Consider the following 13,381-nt stretch of genomic DNA (forward strand, 5'->3'; position numbering starts at 1 on the left):
AGTCATGTTCTTAAGTTATTATCCATATTCTCCCAAATTCTTTCTAAATTCAGCCCTACAACTTTGTATCAGTAAAAGATTTAGACTTTGTTTGGGAAGGCTTTCTTACTACTTTATAAACAAATTTTTTAGTACAAAATTTTTAAGAAGCAGTAAGAAAGTCATCCCAAACGAAGCCTTAGTCTAATTTTTGAATAGTTGGAATAAAGATAAAATTAATATAAGTGAAATAAATTTAGAATTTTTTCTAAAATATGTCTCACAATTAATATTTAATTATATTTGTATTGTGTTAACAAATTTTCGACGACAGAGCATGTATTTTATATGTTAACTTTATTTATACAAAGATCCAAAATACTCAAATGAAAGTTGTAAGAGATCAAATTTTTTATGTTGAAAATCCAATAAAGAAAAAATCACGAGATATGACCTAGCTGAATTAATCAAATATATAATTTGTGGTTCAATACCAAACTCTTCTCTTCAATTGAATAATACATGATTATATAATTGAAAATAATTATTTAATTTCAGTTGTAGGAATTACGAATGTTTATAAGTGGATAGTTGAAGTCTAGTAATAATGTTAGATGTTAGTAATCAAACAACAATAAGAGAAGTAAAAAGGTTTGGCAATGATTTCTAATGATAGTCATTGATGGTGTTTGCTAAAAAATACAATAGAGTTCTTTTAACTCTCTTAACTCTCGAATCTCATATATATAAAAAATGAATCTTTTTTATACTTTAATGTAAGAATTTTTTTGAAAAATATTATCATGATTCGAAACATTTCATTGAAAACTTTATATTGATCACTTTATTTATTTAGCATTTAAGTGTTTTAATAATGTAAAAGTTGAATGATCATAGACCTTTTGGATTCGTCTCATCAAGATACACAATTTGATTATAAGATAGCCTATTATATTTGACAATTTGGTCATTGAATTAACGTTTAGAGATCTCAAAAACACATTTCAAGTGCTTAATTTGGCTTTATTTGGACTCAACTTGAATCATTTGTGGTGTCGATAGATACACCTGATCGAGCCATTCAATTCAACTTTAAATTTGTTGAAATCAGAGTTTGGATGATCGTAAATTTAATCTTAAAAATTTTTTAATCAAATATTTATCTCAAGATTCATGCTCATCAAGTTAGTTTTATGGAGATATATCAATTCTATGTAAAAGAAAATTAGTAAACAATTCAAAATTAGACCTACAACAACGATGATCAAAGTGTATATTAAGAATGAACATAAAGAAGATGTAATAAACGATACATCTTATATCATGTATTTACTGCAGAGAATTCTATTCATCAGATGATACATATTTTATATATTTATTTAAACTTTTTTTAATAACAAAGAGAGATCTTTTTTGTTACATGTTAAAAAATTTACGTCGGTAGAATATGTATTTTGTATCTTAGGTTTTTAAAAAAGTTAACATGCACATAAAAAGTTGTAGGAGATAATAAGTTTTTAAAAAAAAAAAAAATCCAAAAAGGGAAAAAAATATAAGAATAGTCTTAGTTGTAGCAATCCATTATATAATAGGAGATTGAAGAATTCTTTCTTCATCAAAGTTAAAGAAGATATGATTTCTCTTATCGGGAAATCAAGTGTTCATAGGTAGACGATAAAAATCTAACGACATGGTTAAATCTTGACAAGAGTTTGGAAGTGGTGACAGTGATTGCTAATGATGATTATCGATATTGAAAGCGAGAATATGCAAGAGAACTCTTACTTCTTTCAACCCATTTGTAGAGAATAAGAACTTTTATAATGTTTTTAAAAAATAAAAATTAAAAATTGATCATAATCTAAAGCACTTCTTTGTATGGTTTATATTGATTCACATAATTATAGATAATTTATCAAACATTTGAATGTCATGATGATGTCAAAATTGAGTGATTTTGAGCTCATTAAATTATTTTATTTGAGCTACTCGATTTGACTCTAAGTATGACACAGTTGAATATCATTTTATTCATGAACTTATGTTCAAAAGTGTTTAAATATAATTAAAGTTTTGATTTGATCTAATTTGGCGTTAGATCTGATCACTTGTAGCATTGAGCCATTGATGGTTTCGCCTTGTCGAGACATTCAATTCGACTATATATTTCTCGAAATTGGACTTAATTTTGATTATCCTGAATTTATTTTCTTTTATTTTTAATTAAAAATTTTCGTACTTTGAAATTCATGTTAATCATAAAAAATTTTTATAGACATATCATTTCTCAGAATTTTTTTTTTCATTTAAAACAGAAATTTAAAATATCATTTTCCTAAGTTTGATATTTAATAATGAATTTTGAAAAAAATAGAGTTAGATATTTTTACATAAAATTTCAAATAAATCACTAATTCACAATAAAAGATAAATTTTCTTCTGAATTTTCAAGGAAATCAAAATATTTATCAAATAAACTTTTTTTACATATAAGAGCTTATATTAATTATTGAACTAATTCTAAGTACGATTATATTTTAATCAATTGAATTAATTATTTGTTAAACGTAAGATAAACAATTATATTTATTTGTTTTAAAACATTTTTACATTCTTATACTATAAACAATATTAAAATAATTTTAATCCATTTCTTATATTATTATTTTTTGGTCCATCTTAACCGTTAATATAATAGTTGAGAATTTGAGATATTATTTTAAAGATTATAAATTAAATAAGAAAATAAACTTTCTTATTTACCCTATTTTTATCTAAATGGCATCATATGTAATTTATCGATATTAAAAAAAATGCAATTTATCAATATTTAGGGCTGAATTATTTATTAATTAATGACTTAAATGATTGGCCATATTATGGACATATTTAGCCACACATAGCATATCATATGTTTACGCAACTCATATTTATTTGTTGGTTGATAGTTTTGAGAGATATTGATTTCGGGTCATACGAATATAATCTGGGTTCTGTTTGGAACAGCTTTTTAGCCGCTTTGAAAACAACTTTTAATACAATTTTTTTTTTTACTAGAAAGCTACTTTAAGAATTATTAAGAAAGCTGTCCAAAATGTAATCTCAATTTATCTTAATTAACCTAAATGTCCAAAAATATATATATATAATTTTTGTATTAATTTTCTAAAAAGTTAATTTTAAATATTATTTAAAAATAAATTAATAAAAAAATAAAATAATTCCAAACAATATTTGTTTCTTTTATTTTAATAAGGCCTGGTAATTCAGTTACGGGGAATGAGATTATTGGGCTATGGGAAGGGGCCAAAAAGGAAAAAAAACTGCTAGAATTTCCTTTGAAGCGATGTGGGTGGGTCGCCGGCCAATAAAGCGGCAGGGCCCACCGTCGTACGGAATCCCGCCTTTCCATGCAGTGAACTCTCAATAAGTCCAAAACCGTTTTCGTCTAGCTTCACGGTAGAAATATATATATATAATATTTTATGATTTGTTATTAATTATTAAAACTATTTAAAAATTGTTTGGGTTATTAATTTTAGTTTCTCTAAAATCTATATAAAGACGCCGAATGAGAGTTCTATTTGGAGATGTGAGCGGTGACTTTTTGGTGTGGGGATACGAACTTTTCTATTTGTTTTCACGAAAAGAAGAAGAGAGAGAGAGAGAGAGAGAGAGAGAGTTGGTGCCCGTCTGCCTGCGTGTATCGTCCTCAGGTCTCCGTTCCATTGGCCCTTCGGTTTTTCCCTGAACTTGAAGCTAGAGAGAGAAGAAGAAGATTGAAGCGGTAGGTTTTCTGCCATTTTAAAGCTTTCTCTCTCTTCTACTTTAGCCGAACGAAAGGAGCTAGGGTTTGCGGCAGGCCTCGATTTGGAAAAATCCCGCTTGATTTTCCTCTGCGAGAAGGGAAAAGAGCCACCTTGTTCTATTTGTCTTGCACGTTGTTATGTACGTATTTATCTAAATATATACATAGATAGTTATATGAAATGTTATTCTGGTTTGATTTTGCAAGGAGATCGATGGCGAGGGAGAAGATAAAGATAAGAAAGATAGACAATGCGACGGCAAGACAAGTGACGTTTTCAAAGAGGAGGCGAGGTTTATTTAAGAAGGCCGAGGAGCTCGCTATCCTCTGCGATGCAGAGGTTGGGCTCATGGTCTTCTCGGCGACCGGAAAGCTCTTTGATTTCTCAACTTCTAGGTACGTTCTGGCTAATAATTCCATCATCAATCTTATTTCTCTATGTTTTTCTTTGTTTGCATGTAGTGGCTTGTCATTCTTTTGCCTAATCAGCAAGAAAAGCTCTTTTCCAGAAGAGAGAGAGAGATCTTTTAGCTAAATATGTCAATTATTGAAGTATTTGGATGAAGGGGTGGAAGATGTGCGACTCCACAGTGCAAAAATTAATTCACTGTTTAAGAAATCAAGAATTGAATTTGCTCTTGCTTGAATATATATAAGCTATATCTTCAATTCCTTCTTATTTATTCTTTAGTGTAGTTTGTTTCATTATTCAAGCTAATCACTATTATTAGGGTTTATGCTTTATCATTTATTTCTCATGATGATACAAAAGTATATTAGGGTATACTAATACCAAATTTCCTAACATTTTCATAGTGGTGGTTATAATTAATTATATACATCATATAAGAGTTGAAGCCTTAAGATGCTTAGCTTTAGTTTGATGTTATTGAGAATAGGGAGACACATTTAAACCTATATATATGCTTACAAAGCCTTTTTAATTGCCACTTTGATTGAAGTGCAGTGTAGAGTTGGTTGAGGTCCATGGACTTGCTTAGGTAACCCGCTAATTTTTAGGATAAGGTTGACGATCGATGATATCATGATAATTGGATCGACCGATCGAGTATGATCAAGTAGTATTAAGATTTTGAGGCATTCTCTTAAGTAGAGTGACTAAATGCCTATCAAGTTATTTTTTTTTTCTTAAAATGCAATTGACTTTAAATATATTTATTCATTCATTTTAAATGTTCGGTACAATTTCTTAGAAAATGTTTACTAATGCTTTGGCTAAATATTTTTTTGAATAAACCTTCACCACACAAAGAAAAAGGCCTTTTTATTAGAAAATACAACTATAGAATCAAAAGTGTGGCAAAAGATGTTGCTTTAGTCATAATTTAATGAAAAGTCAGTATTATTACTATGCTTGAAGCACATTTGTAAAGTAAAGTAACTATAACTTAAAAGTGTAGTGTTTACTTGCCCCCACTCTAGCCATTATTTCGGCTTCGGTTGCATGCTTGGAACAAGAGTGGGTTTAGTAAACAATATGAATCTTGATTAATCCTAGTTGTATTCCATGTAGAATTAGTGATTGGGATGGCGCCCAATGCAACTCCACAACTCCATTTATCATGTTAATTAGGATTCCCGAAAATGACAGCATCTATTAATCATCTTCCTCATACTCAATCTTTCAATTAATTCAATTAGAACCTCTTGGCCTAGTGGTTCATACCTCCATTTCTATCATTGAGATCATTGGTTCGATCCTTAAATCTTATTTTGTTTCTATTTTCAAGAAAAAAATCAAGGAGTGTTGCCCATTGTCCTTTTAACCAAAGGGTTTGCCCTCTTCTGTTTATTGGACATTTAGCTCCCTTTATATATAGAAATATAGGTCATGTTTCTATTTTTTAGAGAAAAATAATATCTTTCAACTCATCATTTACAAATAATCACTACAAGAAGTTTGAGTTATAGGTTTACTTTTTTTAAGGTGACTAAATATTAATCATTAGTCGCATGCCTATTTTAAACTGTAATAAAGTATTCCTAATATATGGTTTGTAGCTACAAGTGTGTGTAACTTAGGTTTCGTTTGGGACGGCTTTTTTATTGCCTCTTAAATCATTTAATTTTGCACTAGAAAATTACTTTAAGAAGCAGTAAGAAAGTCGTCCCAAACGAAGCCTTAATCTTCACTTAAGTACCCCTTATAAAAAAAGTATTGCTAAATCTTTTATTTGCACAAGCACTACTCACAACCCTTCAAAAGGTGTAACTATATATAACGCTATGAGTGTGGCTACAAACACTATTTTTAGGATAAAAAATTAAAATAACAAAAAAAGAATTATGTTTTAGAAATAAATTATTTATAGATAAATGATATTAATAATTACTACATTTCCACATTTTTTTTGCTAACAATAAAGATTAAAATTCTATTAATGAACTAAAGATAAAATTGTTTGCTCTATTTCTTTGCCTTCTTTTTCCTTTTAATTAATTCATTTGACAGCTCTTCCAACTCAGCATGCATGTGTGTGATATTTTTATTTATAATAATGCAACCCAAATATGAATGAGCAAAGCAATACTATCAATTTTCATCCACAATGATTTGTTGAATTCTTGACAATTTGGTTGTATTATGCAAATACATTAAGAAATTTTTTAGTTTATTCTTACATGATGGTAGTTTTTTAAATAATTAGAAAGATTTTGATGAAGCATATTCTTCATGACATCATTTGTTGCACAAAGTTAAGTAATATCATTTACTTCTTGTGATTATCTCCCTAAATCCTTACTCATTCAAGAGTTTTCATGCTCTCGGGATAGATTCAATAGTAGTTTTACAGTACTTAATTAATTGTCGATTATATTTCTCTTAAAAAGTGTAATTGTAAATATCCTTATCATATTTTTAATTTACAGATTTACCTACATACCATATAATTATTTTGTATTTACATATCTAAGAGCAAACTTTTTGTATTTACTTATATAACATTTTAGGTGTCTCAATCACACATCAAACCATATGCATAAAATCTGTATATCACCTTCGAAAAGTTAATATTAGCGGTATTTTTATGGGATTTAAAGTCTTTGGTACTATATTAATAAATATGAATATATCAAGATTTATGAGTTAGATATATAAATACATAACAATTATATGGTGTGTATTAGGGGTGTCAATATTTGACACGACACGAAAACCCGACCCGAAAAATCCGGATTAGACCCGACCCGATTTCAAAACGGATTGGGTTTAGGTTCCCTTATTCGACCCGTTTGAAAAAACGGGTCAGGTTCAGGGTCAACCCGGCAACCCGACGGGTCGGGTCCGGGTCAGACTTTTCAACCCGTTTACATATCCTGGTCGGGTTAGGGTTGACCCGTTTGAACCCCGGGTCAGTTCGACCCGACCCGAAATTTGGTTTTGACACCCCTAGTGTGTATGTAAATCCCCTTTTAAGATACTTTTAGTAAAATTAAGCTTAAAAGTATCATCTTTAACCACACTTTTAAAAGTTGATTAGTAGCAAGTAGGATTTAACAAACCTTGTAAATACATTTATAGTAAACATTAAGAGTTCTTAATCCTTAATAATGTTAGGCTATCAATATCTTAAATTCTTGAAAATTATTTTGGTGCAAGTAAGAGGATCTAATTAATTAACCCATATTCACTGTAGGATTTTGGCCAAATAAAGCCAAATTTTGGATTTCAGATTTCCATGCATGATTTAAGAAAGCCTAAACAAAACTGTTCGGCTGGATTTGGCTTAAATAATAACACAAAAGCGCTTTATGTATTAATCACAATAATTTTTGAAAAATGGTAATGTTTGCTTCTTTAATTAAAAGTTTAACCAATCGATCGTTGGGTACGTCCAGAGAAATTCATTATATCTGTCTGTTGAGATAAATTTCTGAGATCTCTGGGATTGAAGCTAATGAGTGAGCCAAGGCACTTTGATATGAAGAGAAGTAACCTATTTTAGGTAAAGTTCATTTTTAGGCAAAGTAGAAGAATCAGCACCAAGAGGTAAGGGATCTTCCCTTAATGATTTCCTCTATGTATGTAAATATATGGAAGTGACTAGAAAGGCTCTTCTAAATTAACAAGGAATGAAAACTGGGCAAAAGAACGGGCTATATGATTGCCTATTATATATGCGGTTGAATTTTATAAGATCATCAAATGATGTTACCAAACTCTTTCCTAAGGGATTAATAAAGTTGGAAAAACCTTTATATTTTTTTCAGTAACACATCTCAGCTCTGATTAAAGGTTGTTCTTTTTTAGAGTTATGTACTTTCTCTTCTCTCTCTCTCTTTTGTCTCTTTAGAGACATTAGATACAATTGGAATGATATAGAGAAGATTAACAAGACCCCTGCGCAAGGATGACACGCATAAATCGAGAAATGGTTCAATTTTTTTACAATAAATTGAGGATGACCCCTATAAAAGAAGATTAAAGGTTGTTCTTTATATTTGAGTTAGTTTTTTAAATCATTTACTATAACTTTGCCTTCTCAAGGAACCACACTACTTAATACGTCTTTTGCAGAACATTGTCTTAGGCTTCGTTTGGGACGGCTTTTTTTACTGCTTTCTAGTACAATAATTTCTCTTCATGCATGGAACTAGAAATTTTTGTACTAGAAAGTTGCTTTAGGAAAGCATTAAGAAAGCCACCCTAAACGAAGCCTTAGAGATTTTTTCGTTTTCCAAAATTTTGTTAATTTGTCACCACATGTTTTAGTATTAAAATAGTTTGTCTTTTTGATGTTTATTCCTTATGAGATAAGGCTGTGAATTGGCTGAGATTATATATAAGACTTCTCATCATAAATTTTCATTCAATCAAAGTAATGACTTTATTTTCTGCTTAGCAGATATTTTTATTTGATTAAGTATTTAAATATAGCAACTGTAATTATGTGTTCCAGCTGATCACCAAGACAAAAATGATTATATATATATATATATTTTCTACCTTCTTTTTTTTCATTTGCTTTTGTGTTTGAAGTATGAAGGAGATAATAGATAGATACAACGTGCATTCGAAGGACCATACAGCAGTTGATGTACCATCACTTGATTTGCAAGTAAGTTGCTAATTTCATCCATGAATATTTCTACTTCAAAACTTATTTTCTGTCTAAGCTTCATATATGACTTAGAAACATTTTTCTGCACAGAAGCCGCTACTAATGTTCGCATCCACATGGCTTTATATTTCAATTTTATAGAGTAGTGCTATGGTAGAGAATTGTTACCGATTTAGCCCTCAATATGCCCCTTGGGGAATGAGGGGCCTGTGAGAGAGAAATGAAGAGAGGAGGAAAAGGGTGAACAAGCTACTGGGGCTGAGGGAGAGGGAGAGGGAGGAAGAAGAGCTACAGGGAAACTATAAGCTGGTTGTTTCATTTGTCAAATTAATCATAAAATTACCTAGATTAAGGCACTTTTTGCTCTTTAGGATGAGTGATTCTTTATTAAATAGAAAGTTTTATCTCATGTATGATATATGATAAGAGAATACATGATATTTGTACGCAAAATTTTATAAAACTATCATAGGATTAGCTTTCTTTATTGATTTGACATAGGGGCATTGACCAATGATAAACAAAATGATAATCAAAGTAGAGTGATGGAAATGAGAATGATAAGGTAGGTATATATAATATGTAAAGCTGAGAGCCAATGATGCAACAATAAGGTACTCTTATAGAATTTCTTTAAGTGATTACAAGAGGTTAAAAAGGTAGACGGAATGTATATGCAAATAAAGAGTTAACATCTCATGTGGTAATCAACACATACGAGCATTGCCATGAATTATTATCCCAAATAGCTTGATAAGTTGAACGCCTAATGATGATAACTTTTGAGATTACTCTGGAAATATCTTTTTTTTTCTCCATAAAAATTTGATATTTCCAAAGTATGGATTGAAATGCCTAAATTCCTTGATAGAGATTGCACATGTAAAGATTCTTATGTAAAGTATCTACAAATACTATATTTACAACAGCGTGTCTTCCTCTTAGTGCTTGCAATTACAAAATGATGTACTCTTTTCTTATGTTCTAGCTTTTGAAATATTCATTTGGTGCTAACTCTATGATAATTTGTTCTATATGATACTTAATTACATATTGATTACAATTTATTTCATTAGTTATATTTTATAAAAGAGTATGAATATAAGTACATTTTCACTTTTTTTTTGTCTTGAGCTTGTTTGAGACAGCATAATTTCGCCTTCTCAGTTTCGAAATGGCAGATATTTTTTTGGTTGTTGTTTGTATGTGCCATTTTTGTAGAAATGCTTTTTAGAGTGTATTTTTGTTCTGTTTTCAAATGCTTTCTGATATTAACTTCTTTGTTTTCTTCGTTGTAAAATTCCGTTCTCTCAAACAATATTTTTAAAACTACTTTTAGAAAAGGTACAAAATAACCAAACGAAACCTTCATTTGGAATGACTTTCTTATTGCTTCTTAAAATAGCTTTCTAGTATAAAAATTTAAATTTTTGTATAAAAAATGGTTAAAGAAGCAGCAAAAAAGTCGTCCCAAACGAAACCTAAAACTTTAAATTACAAAATTAGTAGTCATTTCCTTAATTAAAAGTGGTTACTAGCATGGTTTAAAATTGTGCAATAAGAGGCGCGCCTCAGCGTAATTTTAAACTTTTAAGCCTCAAAGCCTACACAATGAGAGCTGGCATTGAGGCGTACGCCTCAAGTTCTCCGAGGAGCGCCTTGCCTCATATTTTAGAGGCATCCGTCTCTTAAAATTAAAAACAAAACCTAACCACTCAGTACAACAATGCTCGGTACCACTAGGTACATGTTCGGCACCGCTCGGTACATGCTCGATACCACTCGATACTGTTCTGTACATGCTCGGTATCACTCGATATCTTTCCATACAAAAGACTTACGAACTTTAAAATAAGCAGAACTTCAAAATTACTCTTACAATAAAAAAATATTGCTATGAACTTCTTAATGAGTGCATGCTTTGTATAAGTCGAACCCCGCCAGGGGGCAGCGCCCCCTTGGACCCATGGCTGCCCGTTATATTGTTGTATTCATCATCTTTAGTAATAGTTGTTAGTGTTAGTCTGCTTTTTCATGAGTACATACTTTGTATAAGTTTTCTTAATGTATAATAAATGAAGCATTATGTTTAGGGTTTTGATATATTGCACTAATAGTTGTTAGTGTTAGTCTATTTTTTTTGTTAAAACCAACAGAGGGGCCTACGCGTTAATATCAAAATAAAGGTTACAAAGTCCTTAGAAGGGACCTCCAGCTTGCTATTGCTCAGAAGAGCTACAAAAATTTTTAAAATAAAACCTAAAAGCCAGTGGTCTATTTTTCTATGAGTTGGGATATTTTGGTTGAACTATATTTTGGTCCCTAAAAGCTAGTGTTAGTCTGCTTTTTTGTGAGTTGAACTATATTTCATATTGTCTTATTATTGAGATATTTTGGTTTCACTTCATATCTTGTGTCTTTTTATGTTTTATATTTTTTACTCATTAGTATATAAAAAATTTATCATTTTATGTTTACGCAATTTTTGATTTTGAGGCGTACGCCTCGCCTCACGAACGAAAAACGCCTCAATACCCGATTACACAATTTTAAACCTTGGGTACTAGAAGTTCAAAACGTACACCTAAATATGCTGCTTTTGGTTTTAATTTTATAAAAAATAATTTATGGTTTTCGCTCAAACTTGTAGCAGTGTCAGTATCATAGATATTACTCTCCTAAGTAAATATTATGCAATATTTTTTATTTTTTGTTTTGACCTTTAATTATAGCTGGAGAATGGCAGTATGACAATACTGAGCAATCAAGTGGCTGAAGCGACTCACCAGCTAAGGTCTTCTTATTGATTTACTAATTATATGATTTAGAACTCTATTCTAAAAAAATCAAACAGGCAATTATAGATTATTATCTGATGCAGAAATATGAGGGGTGAGGACCTCCATGGACTGACACTTCAAGAACTACAACAACTAGAGAAAACCCTTGAAACTGGACTTAGTCGTGTTACGCAAAAGAAGGTATTAATTTCCTTAAATAGTATAATTTGTATATCATATTATCCATGCATCCAAATTATAGTAATATAATTAAATAAATTGAGCTTTAATTAAAATATCCATTTTACTTGATGTATAAAACTCAATTTATTACAATTTTATATTTTGCTTTCCATTGACTCCTCTCTTAGTAGTCAACATATCCTATGTCATCAACAAGAGCTTTAGCTATAGAAGGTCTTTATAGTGAAGTTGTAGGAATATTTGTGCATAAAAGATTAGCCAAGTCAGGGTTTATAATATTGTTTGATCGAAATGGCCAACTTTAATATGTGAAATGAAATCTAGAGCATAGCAATAGGAAAATCATTAGCTAGCCATATCAAAGTATGGGGACCATTTGCTTAGCCTCATGAAGAATTCTTCAATATTCAAAATTCTATTAAAAATCATCGCCGTGTAATATTCAAACCTATCAAATTTCGGTAAGGCATGTTTTGAATTTAGTTAGGATATCGAGATCAATAGCGCTACAAACTTTTCTTCATCATGTTGCTACCCTTTCGCCTATCGCGCTTTCCATTGATCTTTGGCTCCTTTTAGCTACGAGTTTTGACGACCCAGCGTTGGCTTTATGAGCTACTGTCGAAATTGCATTTGTTTGTGTTGGCTTGGCTTTGCTTCCTGCTGTCGGCGGGTTCCCTTCACCTCTGCTCAATCTATTAGAACTCAATCTTTATTCTAGCATTCTAGATAGTTTGTTTACCTTTATTTTCTCTATTTCTTGTGAGATCTAGCCATCTTTCCTCCTTGGTGGCATCCTCCCAGGTAACCCCTTGGATAGTTTGTTGCCAAATTTTGACTGTGTAATGAGTCTTCTATTGCTGCTGTCAAGATTTGTTTTTCTCCTTAGAGTTCACCTATTTGACCAAATTATATTGTACACCGAAGGTTTGTTATTTGGCAAATTTTACGTATAGATGTTCCTACTTTGTCACTAGCAAATTAAAGCTGCTTCCATAGCTATATTTCTTGTTGTAATTGATGTTACATAATAATTTCTTAATGTTATCTGTATTGGTTCTAGGGATAGTCCTATGTCTCCTTTTAATCCTATATGGGCTTGCACTTGCTGTGACCCACTCTTCATTTTATGAAATCTAGGAGGGGACAAATTTTAGAAAGGAGTAGATTAAGGCCCATAATTAGCGAGAGGAGCATGTTTAATACAAAATTTAAAAAGAAGTAAATTCGTCAAATAAAATAACGCATTCGGAATGCACAAGAAAAGAAATTGTGTATTCTAAATGCGCTATTTTAATTGGCGCATTTAACTCTAACGGGGAGAGAGAAATTAGGCCGAAGAGATAGAGAGAAATGAGGAAAAGAGAGGGAGAGAGAGAGAGGCGAGGCTGCGGGAGAGTAAAAGAGGGAAGGAGAGAATTTTTTGTTTTGTTTTTTTGCTTTTAATAATTCTAAGAAGAAAATTTAAATAAAGTTTTATAAAAAAAAATAGAATAGTTATAAATACATAATAAATATCAAAATTA

At 30.6% G+C, this 13,381-nt stretch overlaps 1 protein-coding gene and 1 non-coding gene across 3 annotated transcripts in view; both read left to right on the top strand.

Annotated features, from left to right (window-relative positions):
• Positions 1-3,562: 3,562 nt before the first annotated feature.
• Positions 3,563-13,381, top strand: part of LOC110102969 (MADS-box protein JOINTLESS) — a 13,675-nt gene continuing 3,856 nt past the window's right edge. The window contains exons 1-5 of one of the 2 annotated variants that reach the window (XM_028700300.1): positions 3,563-3,766; positions 3,998-4,183; positions 8,790-8,868; positions 11,604-11,665; positions 11,753-11,852. In XM_028700300.1, coding sequence (XP_028556133.1) covers positions 4,002-4,183; positions 8,790-8,868; positions 11,604-11,665; positions 11,753-11,852 — 423 coding nt within the window. In that variant the 5' untranslated portion in view covers positions 3,563-3,766; positions 3,998-4,001. Of the gene's footprint in view, positions 3,767-3,994; positions 4,184-8,789; positions 8,869-11,603; positions 11,666-11,752; positions 11,853-13,381 lie in introns of both variants that reach the window. The other variant, XM_020831496.2, reaches the window with a different exon arrangement.
• On the top strand, positions 8,094-8,196 carry LOC114581026. Its single transcript, XR_003702835.1, has one exon. It is a non-coding gene; the product is annotated as a U6 spliceosomal RNA (small nuclear RNA).

Source organism: Dendrobium catenatum, unplaced genomic scaffold (genome assembly GCF_001605985.2).
Source record: "Dendrobium catenatum unplaced genomic scaffold, ASM160598v2 fragScaff_scaffold_1482, whole genome shotgun sequence".
NCBI classification, from domain to species: domain Eukaryota; kingdom Viridiplantae; phylum Streptophyta; class Magnoliopsida; order Asparagales; family Orchidaceae; genus Dendrobium; species Dendrobium catenatum.